Below are 24,779 nucleotides of genomic sequence, written 5' to 3'. Positions count from 1 at the left end.
CCCTGGCAGGGGATCCTCCCTTAATCCAGCATCACCTCACTGTCTAGGATGCCCTTCCCTTAGTCACTTAGTAGCCTTCTTAGTTATCTGTTGCAAGATCACAGTGCTTGTGTTCAGGTAACCCTTATTTTAGTTAATAATGGCCTCAAATTCCAAGATTAGCATTGCTGGCAATTTGGATATGCCAAAGAGAATCTGTAAAATACTTCCTTTAAGTGAAAAGGTGAAAGTTCTCGAGTTAATAAGAAATAAATGTATGCTGAGGTTGCTAAGATCTATGTAAGAACAAATCTTCTTCGGTTTTTTGTTTGTTTGAGGCAAAGTCTCGCTCTGTCACCTAGGCTGGAGTGCAGTGGTGTGATCTCGGTTCACTGCAGCCTCTGCCTCTCAGGTTCAAGTGGTGCTGTTGCCTCAGCCTCCCCAGTAGCTGGGATTACAGGTGCCCACCACCATGCCTGGCTAATTTTTGTATTATTTGTAGAGACAGGGTTTCGCTATGTTGGTCAGGCTGGTCTCGAACTCCTGACCTCAAGTGATATGTCTGCCTCGGCCTCCCAGAGTGTTGGGATTCCAGGCATGAGCCACCATGCCCGGCAGAACAAATCTTCTATACGTGAAATTGTGAAGAAGAAAAAAGAATTTTAAGCTACTTTTGTTGTTGTATCTCAAACTGCAAAAGTTATGGCCACAGTGTATGATAAGTGCTTAGTTAGGATGGAAAAGGCATTACATTTGTGGATGGAAGACATACACGGAAACATGTTCCAATTGACAGCAATTGAATTTGGTACTATTACAGAATTCTGGCATGTCCGGAGGTCTTGGAATGTATCCCCCGTGGATAAGGAGGGATTACTGCTATATATAACATAGCTATCTTGTTATTACTCTTGAGGTACCGGTAAGAAGTCTGGCCTGGATCATATTAATAATCATCTACAACCATTATTTTTTTTCCCACTCTGGGATCATGCATCTCAGCACCTTGTAATAATAAAAAGATTCCATGTTTCTAAAAATGAAGTGTTTACAAATGGTTGGCATTGTAAAAATCACTGGTTTTCTGGCAGCCAAGATAATAGGAATCGATCAATCAATCAATCAATCAATCAATCTACACATTCAGAATTTGGCTCAGGGCATCATTTAAGAAGAATATTTTACAACGTATGATGTTGCCCACAGTAACAGCTAGGGGAGGAAGAGAAACACAATTTAAGTTTCCTTGTTCTTTGTTATCACAGACAAGAGTCTCTGTAAGGAAGTGATTCCTGTCAACATGCAATACACTGAATCAAGCTGATGTACCTGGCTTTCAAGGAGTTGGCAATTGATTAATAAAGATGGTGGAAAACATTTCTTACTGTCCAAATTCAAAATCAACTGCCAAACTTAAAATCAACATATTAGCCAAAACTTGCAAAGACTGGAAACTAGTAGGTTCCAGACATTTCCTGAGACAAATTTTGATAAGTATTTTCAGCTACAAGAATGGGGAAGGCCACACAGTGATTTCCAGGTATTGCTCCCATGATTAGTGTTAGAGATGAAAGGAGAGATCTTTGAGCATTCCAGAGCCCTGTCTCCATCGTGTTTTAGCACGAATAACCTTACTCGTGCTCCTTCTTCCATCCCATACTGAACTGTTTGTTCATGTGATGTTTTGTTGATAGATAGCTTTTCTTAAACCACTGAAGCACTAGGAAAACATTAAACATTTTAATTCCTATTACAACCAGAGGAAGAGCTAACTAGTACATAAAGTTCTCCTGAATTCTTTGTCCGGTTATTGAGAATTGATTTTAATGAGCTCAGAAACAAACAAACAAACAAAAAACAAGGCCAAACTATTTTCTAGGAGGTTTTCTTTGAATATATCTCCCTATAGTTATCTTCTCTCTTGATCCCAATGTGAAGTTGGTGCTGTGGGTTACTCTAAAATGCAAACTGTTAGTTTTATACAAGTGGATTGGTCAGTAATGGCCTGTCAGAGAGTAAATGTTCTCTGTTTCTCTTAAGGGCAATGTGCTAAAGAAATAATCTCCCAGGATGTGTAGTTGTGCAGCTAACAAGTTCTGCTCTTTTACTTACTGACTCTACTTTCTGTTGGTTTGCCAAAGAAATGGCATGGAAGGTGAGGGCTAGATTAAGCTTCTGCTAGATACTAGGTTCTCCAGGACTTTTCAGGTGAGGTACTAATATTTAAAAAATCATTTTTTTTTCTCAGAGCCAGGATCTTGCTGTTACTCAGGCTGGAATACAGTGACACAATCATAGCTCACTGCAGCCTTGAACTCTTGGGCCCAAGTGATCCTCCCACCTAGCCTCCTGGGTAGCTAGGACTAGAGGTTTGTGCTACCATGCCTGACTTTATGTATGTATGTATGTATGTATGTATGTATGTATTTATTTATTTTGTAGATATAGGGTCTCATTATGTTGCCCAGACTAGTCTCAAGCAATTCTCCCCGTCTTGGCCTCTCAAGGCACTAAGATTACAGGTATGAGTGACAGTGCCTAGCCAAAAAAAGAAAACCCTATTTTGTGTTTGGGAGTTGCATATGCAACTATAGAAGCATCATGTATAAGTCAGTGATGAAAGCTCTAAAGAAGTATTTTAACTCTATGTATCAAAATTAATCCAACTGTTTCCTAGAGGCACTCCTCTCTGCATCCTATCCATTTGTCATTGTGATGCACAGTTTGAATTGGCCCTATATGTCCTTGAAACCACTTTGTCATCTTGGCTTTATCAGAATTTATAAATCCTCTCCGTAAAGAATTCCACATATCTAGTTCCCAGAGTCCAGTTATGTCTTCAGTTCTGTTAATAAAGCATGGCAGAAGCCAATCATTGTTATTTACTTAAAAAATCAAGAAATGAACAAAATAATTTCATGCTAACAGTATGCCATGAAGACTGAGGTTCATTTCAGTAGTTGACTCTTCTGTGCTTTGCAAACTCCATTCTCTTAGCTGTTAAGATTTCTTTTTAAATTGTGTACTTTTCCCAAGCTTTGTTGAGGTGCAATTTTTTTCCCCAACTTTATTGAGATATAATTAACAAATAACAATTGTAAATATTTAAGGTGTATAATGTTTTGATATATGAATATATTGTAAAATGATTGCCACAGTCAAGCTAATGAACATGTCTATAACCTCCCATAGTTATCTTTGTGTGCGTGTGTGGTGAGAATACTTAAGAGCTTAGCAAATTTCAAGTTAACAATACAGTGTTATTAACTATAGTCACCATGCTGTACATGTGAGTGCCATAATTTATTCATCCTGCATAACTCAAAGTTTGTACCCTTTGACCAAAATCTCTCTATTTTACTGACCCTTCAGTCTCTGGTCAGCACCCCTCTACTCTGTTTCTATGAGTTTGACTCCTTTAGATTCTACATGTAAGTGAGATCATGAAGTATTTGTCTCTCTGCATCTGACTTATTTCTCAGGTATTAAGGTTTAAAGAACATCTACTAAGCAATACCTCTTTCCAGATAAACGCGTTTTGTGGTTGCAGCCAGGTAACAGCAGATCCTCAAGTCAGCTAAGGACTTGGGCCTTCACCATCTCACCTTTTAGTTATCCGCTGAAGGGGGAAAACACACACACATACTAAATACTCACAGAAGCAGATGAAAATTGTTTCAACACACATTGCATAGACGCTGAAGAACCCATGTGCAATCAGGTAAGACCCCAAAATGACCGTCTGTAAATGGATAAAGGAGAGAACCAACATGTCATTTACTTTGTCCAGAAGAAGAATAATGCAGCTATAAATGAAAGCCATGATGAGAAAGTTTTGAAGTACTCTGTATGGGAAAAAGGGTTTAATGTAGAAACCAAAAAGTTCAATGATAATGCTTCTGCATATTTTGTACTGAGACTTAAACAAGTTTTATTACATTAACTGCCTTTTTTTTCCTTTTTGGGGGGGTACTATTTCCTTTTCATTTCTTTTTCCTTCCTTCCTTCCTTCCTTCCTTCCTTCCTTCCTTCCTTCCTTCCCTCCTTCCTTCCTTCTCTCCCTCTTTCCCTGTCTCCCTCCCTCCCCTCCCTCCCTCCCTCCCTTCCTTCCTTCTTTCTCTGCCTCCCTCCCTTCCTTCCTTTCTCTCTCTCTTTCTCTCTCTCTCTCCTTCCTTCCTTTCTTCCTTCCTTCCTTCCTTCCTTCCTTCCTTCCTTCCTTCCTTCCTTCCTTCCTTCCTTCCTTCCTTCCTTCCTTTTCTTTCTTTTTTCTTAAAAAAGGAGAGGTTTATTTCTCCCTAGGGTAACAGTTTATAATAGGTGTTCCAGATAACAGAACGACTCTTCTCAACACAGTGATCCAGGGATTCTGGCCATATGCCCAGCTTTTTAGAAGAAAGAGAAAACAGATTTTTGTATCAAGCAAAGAGATTTTGCCAATGATATTTTGTACCTCTTCAGTCAGTTGATGTCAGTGTTTTTATTTCTGGAATATTCTTTTGAATTCTTTTTAAAATTTTTTTTTAACTTTTACTTTTGGTTAAGGTGTACATGTACAGGTTTGCCATATAAGTAAATTGTGTGTCATAGGGGTTTGGTGTACAGATTATTTCATCACTCAGGTAATAAGCATAGTACCCAACAGGTAGTTTTTCAATCTTCTCCCTCCTTCTACCCTCCACCCTCAAGTAGGCCCCAGTATCTGTTGTTTCCCCCTTTGTGTCTATGTGTACTCAATATTTAGCTACCACTTATACGTGAGAACATGCAGTATTTGGTTTTCTCTTCCTGTATCAGTTTGCTTAGGATAACAGCCTCCAGCTCCATCCATGTTGCTGCAAAGAACATGATCTCATTTTTTCTTACAACTGCATAGTATTCCAAGGTGTATATGTAACACATTTTCTTTATCCAGTCTATCATTGATGACCTGCCCATTTTCTTCCTGCCACCCCCAGTACCTAGCAAAAATATCTCAGTTTTAGTATCTTGTACACCAAGGCAATAAAGCATTAGGCATTAAGAGCATGTACTGCCTGGGTTTGAATCACAGCTCAGGCACTCAACAAGTGAATTAACCTCTCTGTGTCTCCTATATAAAATTGGCAGTCGGGGAGGGGAGAATGTAAGTAACGACAGTATTTTTGACATGTGGGTTAAATGAGTTAATATATTATGATAGATACTGCAGGGCTTCACCCAGATCTACACTGCCTCATCCATCCTCAATTGTTGGAAATCTAGGCTGTTAATGACTCGGTTGCTTCCCTCACTAAGAATTGCCCTTCCTGCAGGGAATTGCCTCACCCAAAGTTATACCCTCATGCAGGGGTCAGTTCATGATCAAAAACTGCCTGATGCAGCATACAAAGGTCCAGCCCCTTTGCCAGAATGTCCTGCAATTCTGAGGCCTCAGCTGTAACTTCGGCATGGGTCAGCTTCTCCTGCTACCTATCCTGCCCTCCTCACTTTCTTACCAATGTATCTCAGGAGACAGCTTCCTGACATACCTTCTGCATGCAATCTTCTGTCTCAGGTTATTTCCAAGGAACCCAGTCTCTAAAGTAGGATGTGGGTTGGCATAAAGTAAGACCAATAATTTTAGCTATCATTATTATTTCTCCTATTCCTTTTTTAAAATTGTGCTATCTCTGATAAATCACAGAATCAGCAATACCCAGCTGCTACGGAGTGAACTGTGTACCCCCTAAATTCATTTGCCGAAGTCCTAAGCCCCAATGTTATCTGAAGGTGGGAACTTTACGAGGTGATTAGGTCAGGAGGATCGGATTAGTGTCCTTATAAGAAGATAAATGAAAGAGATAATCTCTCTCTCTCTCGCCACCATGTGAAGATACAGGAGGGTGTCTCTCTGTTCACCAGGAAGAGGGCCCTCACCAGAAATCAAGTTGGCTGGCACCTTGATCTTGGACTTCCCAGCCTTCAGAACAGTGAGGGATAAATTTCTGTTGTTTAAGTCATCCAGTCTATAGTATTTTTATTAGAGCAGTCTGCAATGACTCAGACACCAACTCTTACCAGCAAAGGTACCCAGTAGTAATTTAAAGATGCTGGTCCTTGTGCAATCACTGGCAGTCTTTGTGTGAAGAATAGGAAGGCCAGAACACCTACATTGAAAAGGTAGAACATGTATATTATACATTTGCAAAGGAATATAGTTTTTTGTAGTAAAGCAGTTCTTCCAAACATCTTTTAAACTTTTTAAAAATTATTTTCATCATGATTACTTACCTATACTTCCAGCAACTAGAATTTTCCCCAGGAATAATACAAAGTATGTAACTTCATCTGTAACTGCAACTCTGAATATCAGAAAAAAAAGAAAGTATAATTTTGTGTTTAAAATATACTTGTTACTTGAAATTGATGACAGTAAATATTCATGAGTTTATTTTGATGTGTCTTTGCTGAAACTGTATTTGGCAATTGTTTTGGAAGAAATGATGGTGGAACTCATGGATGATGTTCTGACTTATTTTTAATGTAAACAGAAGATGGCATTGTAGGGCTGTCAGGAGCCCTGCAGTGGTGGTGTCAGCCTCTGTCTCTGATTTGAAGCCTATAGACACCCTGCGTCCTCAGGATGCTGTATTGTTCTCTGATTTTGTTCACTCAGGCTCCACCAATTCTGGGAGGGGGAAAGATGATAATGTTGTTCATCTGGGGGAATTTCTTGAGCAGAGGGGATAATAAAAATGAAAAAATGCCAATGGACCTAAAGACACAGGTGGATGATGGAAGCAACAATTCTCAGATATGAAAATAAATTAATGGTATGAGAGATAATATTTAAATCCATCGGGTTAAAAGATAATATTCATATCTAATAATGCCACCAACACTTTAAATAACAACATGTGAAGGATGTAATGTTCAAGGTTCATTAAATTGTTAAATTACAATGTTCAGCCTGATTACTTACTTTAAAACATTTCTCATCAGCAGATTGAAAGCATCTTTTGCTGACCTGCAGAAGTTTCTGCCATATATTGCAATCTGAGGAAGACAGCTGATATTATTCTGGAGCCAGTAACATACTCTAACAAGATCAAAAGACAATCCAATGACAGGAAGGTAACCAAATTAATTCCTGTCATTTGTAGAGCTGTCCCCACTCTTCTTTCTAACATGTGGATTTGTGGGACACACTGTGTGTCCTCAGCTCTACACAACTCTCAGGGTCATTGACAGTCAGGTGTGCTTCCGATGCTGTATGCCCTCAAACTCTGGGGGATTAGACAGCCTTAAACAGAGGCAGGTCTTTTTCTCAAATTCCAGATAATGGCTTCTGCCTTTAAAATGTTTGGGCTAGAGTTTATTGCTGAAAAGGTTAAATATTGTAGTCTCTACATAAAAAAATTACTCTTAAGGAAACCCAATACCTTTCACTAAACCTGATTTATTGATGAATAGGCTCAACATAATACTCTCATTGGAGGTAAATTAATGACTGTTTGAATCTCCATAACTATTTCTATCACTTTTCCAGACCCTGTGCTACTGTGATAATAAGCAAATGTCAAAAGGTTATACTGTAGCTTTCTAAATGTTAGAAAAATTATATTTCTGGATCCCTTATGTTAAAAAGCCTATGTAGGACTTTCCATAATGCCATAGGAAACAAAAGTCAGTTAAGCATTGTCAATCTCCACACATTCTAACACAAGATTCATAAAAAGGATAAGACTCTTCTTTAAAATTATGTAAATTCCAGAATTAGAAAGTATTTTCTTCTCAGAGTGAAACATAGATTAAATACTCTTTCTTCCCACTAAACTATGCCAAAGACACATAAAACCATTTTTTATCCAGCACACTTATAAGTTTCCAAAGTGTGTAATATTTTTGCTCTCAAAAAAAATATTGAAAGTAACAATAAAGTATAGTTCAGATACTATCTCAACTAGGGAAGCATATCCCTGAATCAGGCATTGGATTAACAAGCCTTATATCAGCATAGTGATAAATTCAACTGCATGATGTAAAAGTGCTTTAGAGACGGCAATGTAGACATGATGTTTGGGATTGCAAAGAAGCAGCTTAGTAAATAAAAAATAATCTACCTACCATAATATAGGCATTTCTGTTTAAAAACTTTATTGCATTTTCCAAACACCAGAAGCAGCATCTCAGGCAGCATTGTAGGAATTTAGACAATGTGTTCTCGGTACCTGTGATAAGGAGATATTTAAATCTATTAATGCTTTGCAGCTGAACCTTATCAATCAAAATAAATGATAATACAACATTTAAAATGAGATTTAAAATTTTGTATTGTTATAAAATATACATAATATAAAATTTGCCATTTTAACCATTTTTAAGTTTACAGTTCAGTGGCATTGAGTACATTCATAATGTTGTACAACCATCACTGCTATCCATTTCCAGAACTTTAAAATCTCAAATAGAAATTCTATGCCCTTCAACAGTAACTTCTCATTCCCCTTGTCCCCCAGCCCCTAGTAAACTCTATTATATATTTTTTATGTATAAAATTGCTTCTTCTAGGTGCTTCAAATAAGAGGAATCATACAATATTTATCCTTTTGTATCTTGCTTATTTCACTTAGCATGATGTTGTCAAGGTTCATCATTTCATTCCTTTTTCAGGTTGAATAATATTTCATTGTATGTATATAACACATTTTGTTTATTCATTTGTTGATTGGAATTTGGGTTGTTTATACCTTCTGCCTATTCCGAATAATGCTGTTATGAACAGTGATGTGCAAGTATCTGTTTGAGTTCCTTCTTTCAATTCTTTTCATATATATCTAGATATGGGGTTTCTCGGTCATATAAAATTATATTTTAAAAATTTTTAGAAACTCCTATACTGTTTTCTACAGTGACTACATCATTTGACATTCCCTCCAGCAATACACAAGGGTTCCAATTTCTCCACATTCTTACCGACACTTGTTATTTTCTGTTTCCTATTCTTTGTTTATATATATATATATATAATAGCCATTCTAATGTGTATGGAGTGCTATCTCATTGTGGTTTTGATTTGCATTTCCCTAATGACTAGTGATATTAAGCATCTTTTCATGTCCTCATTGTCCATTTGTATATCGTTTTTGGAAAAATGTCTATTCAAGTTCTTTGTCCATTTTTGAACTGGGTTGATTATTTTGCTGTTGAGTTGTAGAAGTTCTTATATATTCTGGATATGAATCCCTTATCTGGCATATGATTTGAAAATATTTTCTTCCATCATGTGGGCTGTCTTTTCACTCTCTTGGTAGTGTTCTTTGTTGAATAAATGTTTTTAAATTTGATGAAGTTCGATTTATTTTTCTTTTGTTGCCTATGCTTCTGGTGTACTAAGAAATAATCACCAAATCCAATGTCATGAAGCTTTCAACTTATGTTTTCTTCTAAGAGTTTTATAGTTTTAGTGATTTTGTTTAGCTCTTTGATCCATTTTTAGTTAATTTTTGTATATTAATGTAAGATAAGGCTGAACTTCATTCTTTTGCATGTGGATATCCCATTTTCCCAGCACCATTAGTTGAAAAGACTGACCTTTTTCCTTGAATGGTCTTATATGTGAGAGTTAGTTTTGGGATTTCTGTTTTATTTTACCTCTATATGTCTGTCCTTATGCTAGTACCACACTCTTTTGATTGCTGTAGATTTATAATAAGTTTTAAAATCAGGAAGTGTGAGTCTTCCAGCTTTTTTGTGCCTTTTCAAATCTGTTTCTGATATTAATAATAAAATATTTTAAGGTGCATTCCAAGCAAAGTGTATGTGTTTGTAAACAATATATATCAGGTATGAAGATTTATGCCTGTGACACCCACATTTATATTTTAAACCTAACCTGACCTGAACTACAGACTTGGAGCTGCCAACCTGACATCTCCATCATGCTTCTCAACAATAACATCTCAAAACAGAATTCTTAATCTCCTTTTTGAAATTTGTTTCTTCTGGCTTCCACAGCTTAATGAATAGGATCACACACCTTTTCTCTCTTTCTTTCACCACTGTCCCTCCCCTCCCCTGACATCCACTCCTTCAGCAAGCTCTCTCTGGTTTTCCTTCAGAACAGAACAGGTCCCAAACATGCGCTTTCATCCTTATTACCCTAGTCCAAGTTATAATCATCAGGTCTCCTCCGACCCCCGACCCAATTGATTATCTTCACAAAAGTCAGGACGTCTGAAATCTTACGTTTAAGACGGTGGTTCAAGTATTCTAGGACAATTTTAAACATTTGAATTAATGCAATAATTAAAGATCCAAATGCTAGGGATCCTGTGTGATATCTGCACAAAAATAAAATGAGAATAAGTTAAAACTTAATACTATTATTTAAAAGGATGCTAATTCAATAATTTTCACAAGTAAAAGGTATCTGCAGAAGGATCAACAACAAAGAGCCTTTTGCACTCTCTTATTTAGATATAAAAGTCTCTATAGAGGATTTTAAGCCATATACATCTGTCTTACCCTTCATCAGCATAAATGACACCAATAGTCTATCATCATAAAATAGGATGTTTGTATTGCTCAATGGAGACACAGAGCCAAGTTAAACCTTGATCTTGCATTTGGTATCCTCCTCTATCTCTTTCTCTTTCTAATAACCTATAGCATTTAGAAGGAAATTGGCTTGGGTAGTGATTGTAAAACTGGCTATAAAACCAGACAAAACCAATGGGCATCCATGAATTTTGATTTGTACCTTTGATTTCATTTGTACCTTGCCACTTGAATTAATGAGCCAAGACTGAATTACAAGCACACCAAATGTAACTGACAAGATAGGTATAAGTTTCAACCTGGAACTTACCGTATGGCTCGCCCAAATGCAGTAAAAAGTGGATATCGTGGGATGTCATCAGGTTTTTTCATGGCCCAGTAATAAGTAGCGAATGCACCAGCAAGGGCACACTGACCCAATGCAATGACAAAGTTTATAAGCCAGAGAAAGACAAATAAGTTGTATACATGGAAGGTAGGGATGTATTGATGGTACAAGCTCTTTCCACCATAGAAAGCAAAGTTACACAGAGCCCCAGGGCAAGCTTTGGCAATTTCAGTTGTATTAAAAATCTGCATTCAGAAAAAAGAGCACAAGGACATAATATTAAATGTCACTCCAAGATAACAGCTCCCTTTGTTTTCCTCTTCCCCTTAATTGTGTGTCCTGTTTTTTTCCCATTAGCTCCTGCTCTTACTCCTCTATTTGCTGTTATGTCACTTTATATAATTCTCTAATGAGCTCTGGAAAGTATCCCAATTTTCATCAAATGCTCATAATCTGCACCCACTATAATTTCACATTTATCAGTGTTGTTGTTGACCATACCTACTTTCTGTGGTCTTGGGTATATGGTAGGACAGGCACACTCAGGAAATACAGTGCTTTCTCTCCATTGCGCCCACTGTTTTCAATACTTTCCTGCTTACCTGACGCACACTGCCCTTCAGCACATAGTTGTCCCCATCAGTGCATAGGATCTCTGCTTCGGGACAATTCCTACCACACCTACAAAATGAATTACAGCCGAAGTCTATATTGCAGTAAGTAAATGACAGAGTTTCTTGTACTTACCTCTGGGTCACAGGTTTGATTTTCATGTATACAATGCCCCTCTGGAGCTATGACTTTGTACACGGGTACCCCTGATGTCGCCAAGAAACTGAATAGACTCCATTAAGGATAAGCTATTTGCTGGTAGATTGAAAATAAATGGACAAGAAAATAATACAGACAACTCAAAAGTGCATGAGAAATTAACTTCAAAAATGCCTAATATTTTAATAATATTCATCTATTTTTCAGGCCTAGATTAATGTAATGTGGGCCAGCTGCACAGAGTGGCCCCTTAAAACAGTAAAATGTATAGGAGTTTTCTTGGCTTATTGCTAAGGAGCAATATCATGTGGAGACAAAATAAAACAAATCTACAATGTGAACTATTTGAGGGGAAACTCAATCAGTAGATTGAAACGTTTTTTGAGTTTGGGGAAAAAAATTAGTTATTTCTTAGTATATTCCTTATCTTCCCAAGGATAGAAAACACTGAACACAAACTCCTGGTTCACGAATAGTCATGTGAACCTGAGGTTTAAAGAGGCCAGTTACCAAAGGATACACTGCTGTCACGACCCAGTAGCAAATACAGATTGAGAGTAAAATGAAAGTTAAAGCTGGATAGACTAATGTACTAGGAACGTATCCAATGGCTCTGAAATAAAACAAATAGTTGAAATTCAAAATGATTGTTAAAACTAGAAATAAGATTTACACTGAATTAATTCTAAGAAAACTGGTAATAACCACGGACTCTTTTTTGGTGATCATTCTGGCATATTCTCAGTTGGTTTTACATTTTTATTTATTTATTTACTTATTTTTAAAAGTAAGTTGAGGCGTTTTTCCGATGCACATGTTAGACTCCTGCCTAAAGTCCCTCAAATTATCCTCTCTTTGGTTGCTACCGTCTGATCCATAAAGATTTGATACATTGTAATCATGACATTTCTTCCTTTGGTTTAGATTCTTAGACTTTTAAAATTGAAGGAGACCTTGAAGATCATGTGTTACACTGTGGGAATGCCCCACTAATTCAGGAATCCCCTATACTTCTTCAGAATGTGTTCACTAGCCTTTGGTGAACACACTGAGTGATGGGTACTTACTTTTACATGACATGGCTTATTCTATTTTCTTATCAAGATATTAAAAATTTCTTCCTTATCTGCCTGTTTGCGACTTATATCCTCTAACTTCTGGGGAAGAAACGGCCATTTTACCATTTTTTCCACATAGCAACCCTTCAGGTAATTCCTTATTCTTTTTTCTGTGGAATATATAATGTCTATTTGCAGTTAAATGTATTTTTAAATTATAAATTCAAATTATATTTGAAAATATGATTTCTAAAATGCAATTTTGTAAAATATAATTATCAAGGATAATAATTTCTTTGATATTTTCTAATAGGGCATGTCTTGTGAAATGTTCGCTATCTGACTGCATTACTTCTAATGACTTCTGTTACATGATCTTTTCAGCATATGACACTGGATTAAACACAATGCTGTTTCATATGGTCATTGAGACATAAGATGAAAATCTTATCACTCCTAATGCATTGATGCTTAGATTATTTTGTATCTGCTACCTTCCTCCCCTCACTATTTAAGCTATCCTGTTTTCTCTTTTCTTCGTACACTGCTGTTAAGTGAATTATTGTGTCTCCTTAGGTTTACCCTGTATTCTCACACCTATTTATTTCAGTCCTTATTACCCCCTGAGTAAACTACCAGCCTGTTTCAGTTTTACCGGCCCTTTAACATAAACATATATACTCACACAAATGCACATTTAGAAGTGAAACAAGTGGAGCAAGTTACAGTGAACTGTACAATATCATACTACTTAAGAAATAAACACAGAAAATCAGTAGTTTTCAGTGGTTAATGATAGGTTATTGAGGGAAGGAGCGAGAGTTTAACTAACTGCTTGTTAACTATTTAAACCAGTGACTTCAGGTGGCACTATTATAATAAAAATAATACTATGGTAATTTTGTTCAAATAATCCTTAAAGACTGTTAAAAATAATTTGGTTCTTGGTCATTAACAATGTAGTTTCCATCACACTAAATGGAGAGCATGGGTTGTTGGCTTTATAATAATGATTTCCCAGTTACCTCCATGCATTATTAAAAAGTTCACAGTATTATTCTTGAATGACCTTTTGGAATAGTGTGGAAACTATAGGCGTTATTATCTCTTGGCATGAATTTTATGAAATATTTAGTGTTTATTTTGTAACTTTTAAAAAATAAAAATGACTCTTGGTATAAAGTGTTCCTAAATTATGAGCTTTAGATATGAAATGTATAGTCTGGTGCTCCTAGAATCAGTTGTCCTATTAGAAAATTACATCACTCAGAAGTGGCAATAGCATATAATTGACTTTATAGAACTGTGGTGATTTACAGTTTTGCAAACAATCCCAACCATTAATATGAACATATGACCCAGTATGAAAATAATATAACATGTAATCTAGCTAACTTTTATATAGCACTTTGTCACTTACTTTCACGTGTATCATTCTCCTAACACATATTTGGTGTTCAAAAACTGCTAATACATAGACTGAATAGGTTTTACACTTATTTTACCCTATGACTATTGAGGCTTGGGGATATTAAAGGACATGTTAGTGGTGATCTTTCTAATAAGTGGTAGAGTGTGAACTTGAACAAGTTTGCCTGAATGGAAGATGCTTTCTTTTAAATGTTTTGTTGCCCAGGCTGGAGTGCAATGTCACGATCTCAGCTCACCACAACCTCTGCCTCCCGGTTCAAGTGATTCTCTTGCCTCAGCCTCCCAAGTAGCTGGGATTACAGGCATGTGCCACCACACCCGGCTAATTTTGTATCTTTAGTAGAGACGGGGTTTCTCCATGTTGGTCAGGCTGGTCTCAAACTCCCGACCTCAGGTGATCCGCCTGCCTCGGCCTCCCAAAGTGCTGGGATTACAGGCGTGAGCCACCGCGCCCAGCCAAAAGTGATCTTAAAAGGAAAATAGATGAGATATTTATGCAAGCGACAGTGACTGATTTTACTGACTGATACACTTTAGCCGAGTTTCTACATTAAGGGCCTTACTTGCTTCCTTCCTTCAGCAGGATAATGGCGACTCGGATTCGATTCCTGAGGAAGATCAGCATGAGGATGACAATCACTTCAATGATGCAGAGTATTATCACTTTGAACAGGAAAAAAAAAATCAGTCTGTAATACAAGTAGATATGGAAACAAACCTTCCCTGCAAATGCTAGGATTGAACTTTATGATTATTTCTGCCAATTTTGACACCTCATAATCTAAGCAGTGTTATCTCTCCAAAAATGCCAATCTTAGAAATTAACTTTCACAAAATCCTATGAAATCTAGATTAAAGCCTTTAGCAAGAGCTTGAACATCTCTTTTGGAAAGGGTTCATCTCATCCATAAAAGCATTTCACACAATTTGTAGAACTTAGAAAATAGGAATGGAGAAAGGGAAGGGCTGCTTTAGGTAGTTTTATTTTAGATGTTTTCGCCTTTAATTCACTGAGTAAGACAATATACAGAAGACATGTTTTGAGCTGTTCACTTTCCTCATAATGCCTCTTAATTGTCCTTGCTGGCTGGCAGGGCAGGTTCGTGGCTGTCCCATTATTGTGATTCTTTGCACTATGGCCACCATTGATGGAATCAGGTGTAAACTTAACCCAACTTGGCCAATGTAAGTATTAGAATTGAAACTAAGGGAACCTAGTTCAGTAAACTTAATTTATTTAGTCTTGAAGTTTATAAATCTTGAATTGTAGGTTATACAAACTGTGTCAAAACCATCTTTATGTGAAATAAGTGAATCTGCAAAGAAAGAATAAAGTGTAGATGTATAAAGCAAGATAGCAAGGAGAGGAAATCTTGGGTTCTTTTTGGCTTTCATTTCCTGACTCCAAATAAACTTTGAAGTCCAGCTAGCTTTCTGCTTTTTTGAGTTTGACAAGGCACTTCTATATTCTTACAGTAAATACCGTCTGCTTTGCTCTCAGCCTGTTCCAGTTTTTTTTTCTCTTCAGCTAGCCTGAATTAGTTTTTTTAAACTTGACGCCAAATACCATCAATTATTATATTTCCTCATTTCTAAGGCATATCCTTAATTAAATAAAAACTTTTTGGGAAAAGTAAAGAAACACTTCATTAAATGTTTATTCAATAATTTTAAGATGCATCCTGATTTCAGAAATATTAAAAAGTAAAAGGTATGGATCTTAAAATCAAGAAAAATAATCTAAAATTGTAAAAGGAACTTAATGGAAACTTAAATTCCCACTTGTGAAAGAATCCAGTCTCTAACATCCTTGCTGGATGGTTATTTAGCTCATGCTTGAACAGTTCTGTTGATGGAGAGCTCATTATTTCATTCTATTATTATATTACTAAAATTCTGACACATCACACATCAGTTACCGTCTCCAAGTAAGTAGAACTTCACCCAGAGGTATACGAATATCTTAGTAGTGTATCATCTCACTTCTAAATCTTCCTTTAGTTATACTATGTGTTTATGTTTTCATGTACATTTTATTCTCTTAAAACACTAATTAGAACCCAAAATTGTGGCGTGTAACCATATTATGCTAAAATTGTTATCTTCTTTGAATGAACCTATAAAGATAATACATATAAGAATCACTTTATATTATGACATTGCACTGTTAAAAACTGTATATTTAACTTCCACCTTTATAAAATTGCACACTCAAAATAATTACATTAGAGAAATATAACTGTCTTTTGAACTTATGTACAGTCATGCACTGCATGACAATGTTTTGGTTAACAATGGACTGCATACACAATGCCAGTCCTGTAAGATTATAATGGAGCTGAAAAATTCCTATTGCCCAGTGGCATCATACTGCAATGCATTACTCATGTGTTTGGAGTGATGTCGGTGTAAACAAACCTGTTGTGCTAACCGTCATATAAAAGTACAGCACATACAAGTATGTATAGCATATAATGCTTGATAATAGCAAGGAATGAGTTTGTTATTGTTTTATGTATTTACTACACAATACTTTTTGTTATTTCAGAGTGCACTCCCACTACTTGCTATAAAAAAGTTATCTTTAAACTAGCTTCAAGTGGGTCTTTCAGGAATATTCCAGAAGAAGGCATTGTTATCATAGGAGATGACAGCTCCATGTTTTTCCCCAAAGGTCTTTCCCCAAAGACCTTCCAGTGGGACAAGATGTGGAGGTGGAAGAAAGTGATATTGATGATCCTGACCTTGTGTAGGTCTAGGATAATGTATATATTTGTGTCTTTAAATTTTTGGTTTTTGTTTCTAATTTTTTAAATAAAATAAATAGAGACAGGGTCTCACTCTGTTGCCCAGGCTGGTCTTGAACTCCTGGGCTCAAAAGATCCTCCCACCTTGGCCTACCAAAGTGCTATGATAATAAGCATGAGTCACCACGCCTGGTCTGTGCCTCCATTTTTAACAAAATATATTGAAAGTGAAAAAAAAAAACACACCTTAAAAATAGAAAAAGCTTTTAGAATTAGAATGCAAAGAAAGAAAATGTTTTTGTACAGCTGTTTGTATAAGTGTTATTATAAAAGAGTCAAAAATTAAAGCTAAATGTTATAAAAGTCAAAAAGTTAAAAAAATTAAAAATTTATAAAGTAAAAAGTTATAGTAAGCTAAGGTTAATTATTGAAGAAAGTTTTTAATAAATGTACTGTAGCCTACATGTACAGTGCTTATAAAGTCTACAGTAGTGTACAGTAATGCTCTTCACATTCACTCACCACTCACTGACACCCAGAACACCTTCCAGATCTGCAAGCTCCATTCATGGTAAACACTCTTTACATGGGTACCATTTTAAAAAATCTTTTATGCCATATCTTTACTGTATCTTTCCTATGTTTAGATATACAAAGGATATATTTTGGCATTGTATTATAATTTCCTACAGTATTCAGCAGAGTAACATGCTGTATGGGCTTGTAGACTAGGAGCAATAGGCTATTACATGTAGCCTAAGAGTGTAGTAGGCTATACCATCTAGGTTTGCATAAGTATACTCTATAATGTTTACACAATGAAAAAAATTGCCTAACAATACATTTCTCAGAACATATTTCTCTCATTAAGCAACACATGACTATCCTATATCTCTCCTTTTGTTTGAATCAGAGTAAATAATATAAATATATTTGATGCCCTATAGAGTCATCAGTATAACTGTAACTTAACAAAGGGTGAGACTGGCCCCTGGGGGCTAAGAGATATACACGAGTTCATAGTTAATAGCAGAAATGTGAATAGAACCATCTCTGAACACAAAGTAGAACTCATGAAATTACAATTTTGGTATTTATAACTCTGCCTACTTTCAGTGTTTGTGTTAATGAGTGTAATTTCACATATATGCTTTTGTTTTTGGTGCCTAGAATTTTGTCCAAACACAGAGCAAGTAATCAATTAAAGTCTGAAAAGTGAGTTACGAAAGCGGAGGCTTATTTGAGTTTTCAGTATCCCTAGAATTGAAAATTCTAATAAGCTCTGTATTTTCCTAAAGGTACATATCTTTACTTTTCCAATGGCAGATTCTGATCACCTCAATGGCGCTTGTGTGGAAGGGTCTTATGAGACAGCAGGGGGTGGGCACAGAACCTGTAACTAAGATCCATCCAAGAGTAAAACTAGAAGTTTCAATACATAATGGGTGACATTTGTCACTTTAGAAATAATAGACAACAGTAAGTGGGTTGCTGAAGAGATGTGGAATCATTTAAATTCAGCAAAAATGATGAGGGTGCAATTCCCTGATCCTGATGAGGATGCCTGATTTTTGCAGTTAAAAAGTCATAAATGAAACAATTTTATAACGTATTTGGAAAAAAGATGTCAGTGAAGGATATTAGTCTGCATGAGAGCTAGAAATGAGAAGCCAAACAGTAAGAAGTTGAAGTTTGATCGAGTGTTTTTTTTTTTTTTTAAGAGAAAAACTAAATGTGGTGGAGAAGGAATCTGGGAGGGACATCTGTGCTGCTCAGCTAGGTCATCAAGGTTGGCATCGTCTGAGGAAAGCATCTCCCACCGCCGTCTGAGCCCCTTTGCTAAAATAGCTTCTGATTGGTAATCTTGCTTTCCAGGTGCTCTGATCCCAGGAAGGTAGTGTCCTATATGGAAAATATCTGCACTTTGGTCACCAGGAGACTATCCTAATGATGTAAACAAATATAGGGTGCTTTGGTGACTTAACATGAGCTTGTCCTTGAAAGCCTGAGGATCCTCAAATGAAGTGGCAAAGTCAGGTTTTCAAATTGGTGGGAATGGGACCCATGCCTGGAATCATGATGCCCCACCGAGATATTGCTCCCTTCTGAGGTTCTTTCTGGGCTTCTTACCAGGCTGCCTTGAATGTGTCTCGTCTGGCTCTCTAACTTCCAGAATATAAAGATGATTTTTTTAAAAAACAACATGTAGTCAGAGATTATTTTGAAAATCTTGATTAAAGAACACGAATCTTACAAGGAGCATTGTAATAACACCATTCTAGGAATATAAGATTAAAACCATCTCTGAAATCATCCTGCTTAAAAATTTTTATTACATTTAAATAAATATTTAAATTTGTTAATATTAAAAAATATCCTTAAGAAATTAAAAACCTTGAAGAAACACTTCAAAAATGTAAATTTATTTTCAGATATTTATTACTCATAATTCCTGTAAATGGTTTAAATGTTTTGTTACGAAAAAATGGTTGTTTGTTTTTCCTTTTCCTTTTTCTTTTTTAAAAACAAGTTTGAGGCTGGGCACAGTGGCTCATGCCAGCATGTTAGAAGGCTGAGGTGGGAGGATCACTTGAGCCCAGAGATTCAAGACCAGCCTAGGCAACCTAGGGAGACCCCATCTCTACAAAAAAATTAAAAAATTAGCTAGGCATGGTGGCACACATCTGTGGTCCTAGCTACCTGGGAGGCTGAGGTGGTAGAATTGCTTGGGTTTGGGAGGTCAAGGGTGAAGTTAGCCATGATTGTGCCACTGCACTCCAGCCTGGGTGATAGAGCAAGATCGTATCTCAGAAAATTAAATAAATAAATAAATAAATAAGTTAGAAAAATCAAACATTTGTTTCTTTTTAAACATCTTTCTTAGATATCCAGTTAATGCCTCTGAATGTCTACAACTAAACCATTTTAATTTGAAGGCAAATGTCTTGAGGTCCTTGTAAGGAAGTGTTTTTTTAGATTATACAATAAATTTTCCTCAATGACTTTTCCACTTACTATAGTTAGAGGATTATAGACACATTACCTTTTATAACACTAATGATAAATACATTTAACAGGTTATACCAACCCAAGTTTTCCTTTAGACAAAAAGATGTTTTGTCATTATTACAATTTTAATGAAACCAGTTTTTAAAATACTCACTCAATGTGAACCATGTTTGTTGCAGTTCAAAGTACATGCTTATGTTAGTCTGAATCCCGATGTCATAGACAGTTAATACAGAACGTGGGTGTTCCTGAAGATTGGTGTACTGTTGGTAACAGTGCCATATTCCTTGAAAAAGAAAGAAAAACAGAATAATATAAAATATGATTTTCTGAAATAGGAGCTATATGTGCTCATCATACATATCTACATGAAACTGATCAGCATGTAATTTCTGCAAAGGCAAGACACATATTTACACAGCAAATATTTTATTTGAATCCAACAGTCTAAATGTGCTACTATATTTGATATAAATGTTTTCAGTATTTGTCTTGATAATTATGGAAACATCTGGCTTTAAATGTCCTTTTGACTAGAAATGGCCTTAATGTCCATCAGTAGGACATCATGATGTATTTGTTCAGTAGAAACATGCATTGAAAACTCCCCTTAAGGTTTATACCCAATACTAATTTATTATTATCCACTTATTTATTTATCCTTGCAATTCTATGATTTTTGAGGTTATTTTAATAGATACAACAAGTTTAGTGAACTTAATCATTTTTATTCATAACACTGTCATTCTAAAATTTTGTCTGATATTATTGTCTTCTTCCACTTTCTTTTGTTATTGATTGTTAGTATATTCTTTCCATCCCTTCACTTGCAAATGTTTTACTTCTCTATATGTTTTATAACTTTTATAAATAATATATAGCTCCAATTTGTATGTGTATATTTTAATCTGACCTGACAATCTCTGTATTCTAACTGGTGAGTTTAACATATTTATACTTTATATATTGATATATTTATATTTGTTTCTATGATTTTGCCTTTTGTATTCTACTTTGTGTCTGTACTTCTTTTCTTCCAATTCTTGTATTTTAAAATTGATGATTTTTTGTTTGTTTACTTATATTCCATTTTTCTTCTCTACTGGTTTTGAGCAATTTACTCTATTTTTATAATAAGTTACCTTGAAAATCTGTTCTTTTTTTTTTTTTAATGAGCCTAGAGTCAATATGTTAACAAGGAAATACAAGACCTTAGTTACTCAATAATCAATCACTCTATTTCTCCGTAATTTTGTTACGTACATTTTAAATAAATTAGTTAGCATGTAGGTAAAGCTAAACAAATTTTACCTGCATAAAATAATAATTCTAGTGTCCAATGTCTAAAGCAATTATTATTTTATGCAGGCAAAGTTTTTTTAGCTTTACCTACATGCTTACTAATTTATTTTCTTTGTTCACTGTCTTTTCTTACATCTCATATATTTCTGTGGAATCATTCTCCTTCTTCTCACTCTCTCTCATAGCTGCATTCAAACCATCAGGAAATACAGCTATTATACAAATAAAAGCATGTATGGCCACCCTCAAGAGTTTCCCTCATTTGGCATATACATTTCTGCAATCATCTCATTACTGGTCTCATTGCTTCTACTCCTGCCTCACCACAGTCTATTCTCAACACAGGGACTAGATCAATCATTATATCTCATCTCTCTGCTACCCAAAGCCCTACATTGCCTCCCTGTTTCATTCAGAGTAAAAGCCTAGGTTTTATAATAATCTGTAAGGCTAGTCCCCTTCATAAATTTTATGACCTCTTCTCCCACTATTTTTTCCTTTACTTAGTATACCCACCCACACCAGGCTCCCAGCCATTTCTTTAACACACTCTGATCTTATAGGGCCTTTGCTCTAGCTGCACCCACTGTCTGGAACTTCTTCATCTTGACCGTCTAACTCCATTGCTTCCAAGTGTTTTCTTATTTTCCCCAAAAAACCCCTCCTACTAATACCGCCATTTTCACTCCTTGCCCTACCATGGCACTCTCAATCTCCCCTTACCTGCTCTATCTTTTCTTTTTTCCATAGCAATAACTACCTTCTAATACATATATTACTTAGGCTATGAGCATCATGAGAGTAAGAACCTTTGTTCCTTTACTGTTGTACATCAAGAGTCTAAAATAGTGTCTGTACACAGCAGCTGTTCAATTGATATTTGTTGAATAAACAGAATAACGTATGACTAGATATGGATTTATCTTCCTTTACTCTCCTTAGTATAATGAGGGCTTCCTATATCTATGGATCCATGGTTTCATCAGTTCTGGCAAATTCTTAGCCAAGAGCTTTCAAACATGGTTGATATATGTTAGGCCCTTCTCAACCTATTTTCTATTTCTTTGAACCACACAATTATATTTTTGTCCCCTTGTCACATTCTGCTATATTTTTGATAATTACTTCAGATTCATATTTCAGTTCATTAATTCTCTATTTTGCTGTTTAGCTTATCAATTTGTTTTTAATATAACATTTTTATTTTGAAAAGTTCTATATGACTCATCTTCATGTATGCCTGGACATTTTTGTTGATTTTTATTTTTGTTGTCCAAGCTTCGAATAAATGATACTCCACGTCCATGAATGAATGAATTCACTTTTTTTTTTTTCTGAGACAGAGTCTCGCTCTGTCACCGAGGCCAGAGTGCAGTGGCACAATCTCAGCTCACTGCAACCTCCGCCTCCTGAGTTCAAGCGATTCTCATGCCTCAGCCTCCCGAGTAGCTGGGACTACAGGTGTGTGCCACCATGCCCAGCTAATTTTTGTATTTTTTTTAGTAGACACAGGGTTTCACCATGTTGGGCAGGATGGCCTCGATCTCTTGACCTCATGATCCACCTGCCTCAGCTTCCCAAAGTGCTGGGATTACAGGTGTGAGCCACTGCGTCCGGCTGTGATTCTATCTTCAATTCTTTAAACATTTCATGCATGGTTATTTCATGTTCTCTCTCTCTCTCTCTCTCTCTCTCTCTCTCTCTCTCTCTCTCTCTCTCTCTTTCTCTCTTTCTTTCGAGACAGAGTCTTATTCTGTTGCCCAGGCTGGAGTGCAGTGGCATGATCTTGGTTCACTGCAACCTCCTCCTCCCAGGTTCAAGCAATTCTTCCACCTCAGTCTCTCAAGTAGCTGGGACTACAGGTGTGCACCACCATGCCCGAGTAATTTTTATACTTTTAGTAGACACAGGTTTTCACCATGTTAGCCAGGCTGGTCTCCCACTCCTCACCTCAAGTGATTGGCCCCCTCGGCCTCCCACAGTGCTGGGATTATAGGAGTGATCCACTGCACCTGGCTACATGTTCTATATCTATTAATTCCCATATCTAAATTCTTGGAGACCTCAATCTCATGTTTATAGTATCCACTGATTTTCACACAGAACTGTTTTCTTGCAGGTCAGGTAGTCTCGGACTTTGTTGATCTGAATCTGTGAAAACCTGGTGACATTAATTGAGGAAACTTTCATCTAGAGGAGATTTACATTTGTTTATTTTGGCAGTCAAAGGGTACTTACAAACTGGGGTCACTTTAGACATTTCTAGGATCCCAGGCTTACTCCAGGAGTTTCAGGTGTGATCCCCTGTTCTGCTGCCAACTCAGGTCTAAGTCTCCTGATCCCAGCACTGCTATGGGTTACCCAGTGTTTCACCTGTGCTTCCTGCTTGGTTCCCCACTTTGATTTTAGCTCATGAGTTATTTTTTTCTTTGGAGGAGATTTCCTTTATTTCCTAACGTTTATCAAAACAATGTATTATATAAAACAATACAGTGCAATACTCTTTTTAATGTCATGATTTCATAGCAAGAAGGCCCTTCAGACAATTTAGTTTCCTCCTATGTGAAAGTCTAGACAATATTTTCCAATTTCTCTTTCTTTGCTTTCTCTCTCTTGTCCTAGATTTTTTAAAATTATGATCTCTGGGCTTCAAGTCCTCTTTCCTCAGTAATATTCCTGAATAACAACAATATCAGCAACAACAAAAATAGACACTATTTATTGAACATTTACTATATGCTAGCAAAATCTAAGTACTTTATAAGCATTATTTTGTTTAGTAGTCACAGATTCCTGTTATATGATTGAGAAACCTTTGGATTAAAGAAACTATGCTTGCAGAGGATCATACAGTTCATATGTGATGAATGTGGGATTGTGCCTTTTTCTTTCTTTTTTTTTTTTTTTTTTTTTTTGAGACGGAGTCTCGCTCTGTCGCCCAGGCTGGAGTGCAGTGGCCGGATCTCAGCTCACTGCAAGCTCCGCCTCCCCGGGTTCACGCCATTCTCCGGCCTCAGCCTCCCTAGTAGCTGGGACTACAGGCGCTGCCACCTCGCCCGGCTATTTTTTGTATTTCTTAGTAGAGACGGGGTTTCACGGTGTTAGCCAGGATGGTCTCGATCTCCTGACCTCGTGATCCGCCCATCTCGGCCTCCCAAAGTGCTGGGATTACAGGCTTGAGCCACCGCGCCCGGCCGATTGTGCCTTTTTCATACCTTAAATACATGCTCATAACCAAAGTGTTTTATGTCTTCTCCTGTATACCTCTTAACCTGTTCTGGCCAATGAGAATTGTTCCATTGCTGTTCATAAACATCTGCCCACAAGTAGTCTGGCTTTTTCTCTGCTCAGTATGACACATTCACATTGTTATTTGCTCTAGTAAATGGGCTGCTGTCAGTAGGAAATTTCAGTAGAAAAAATTGGTTTCTCATGATATGTAGAAAGTCAATTGTCCAGGATAGTAGCAGAGGTCAGTTACATATAGTCTTATTTTCTGACACTCCTCAACCTAACTGGATATTTCCTCCCTCAATAAATACCATCAAGCTTACTTCCCACACCATTAATTTTTGGGTTAGTACTATCTAGGGAGTCAATAGGGAGCGGAAATTGGTTGTTTTATCTGCACTTTTT

General features: G+C 36.5%; 1 protein-coding gene across 2 annotated transcripts in view; it reads right to left on the bottom strand.

Moving 5' to 3' along the window:
• Positions 1-24,779, bottom strand: part of SLC44A5 (solute carrier family 44 member 5) — a 521,995-nt gene that overhangs the window by 5,765 nt on the left and 491,451 nt on the right. For both annotated transcript variants that reach the window (XM_077988318.1, XM_077988316.1), the window contains 11 exons: positions 19,996-20,127; positions 14,649-14,748; positions 12,117-12,209; positions 11,573-11,660; positions 10,808-11,070; positions 10,186-10,280; positions 8,065-8,168; positions 6,920-6,993; positions 6,229-6,299; positions 6,016-6,104; positions 3,637-3,721 (listed from right to left, as the gene is read on the bottom strand). In XM_077988318.1, the coding sequence (XP_077844444.1) occupies positions 3,637-3,721; positions 6,016-6,104; positions 6,229-6,299; positions 6,920-6,993; positions 8,065-8,168; positions 10,186-10,280; positions 10,808-11,070; positions 11,573-11,660; positions 12,117-12,209; positions 14,649-14,748; positions 19,996-20,127 (1,194 nt within the window). The remainder of the gene's footprint in view (positions 1-3,636; positions 3,722-6,015; positions 6,105-6,228; positions 6,300-6,919; positions 6,994-8,064; positions 8,169-10,185; positions 10,281-10,807; positions 11,071-11,572; positions 11,661-12,116; positions 12,210-14,648; positions 14,749-19,995; positions 20,128-24,779) is intronic.

This window comes from Macaca mulatta, chromosome 1, assembly GCF_049350105.2.
Source record: "Macaca mulatta isolate MMU2019108-1 chromosome 1, T2T-MMU8v2.0, whole genome shotgun sequence".
Taxonomy (NCBI): domain Eukaryota; kingdom Metazoa; phylum Chordata; class Mammalia; order Primates; family Cercopithecidae; genus Macaca; species Macaca mulatta.
This window is presented reverse-complemented; position numbering and strand designations above follow the sequence as displayed.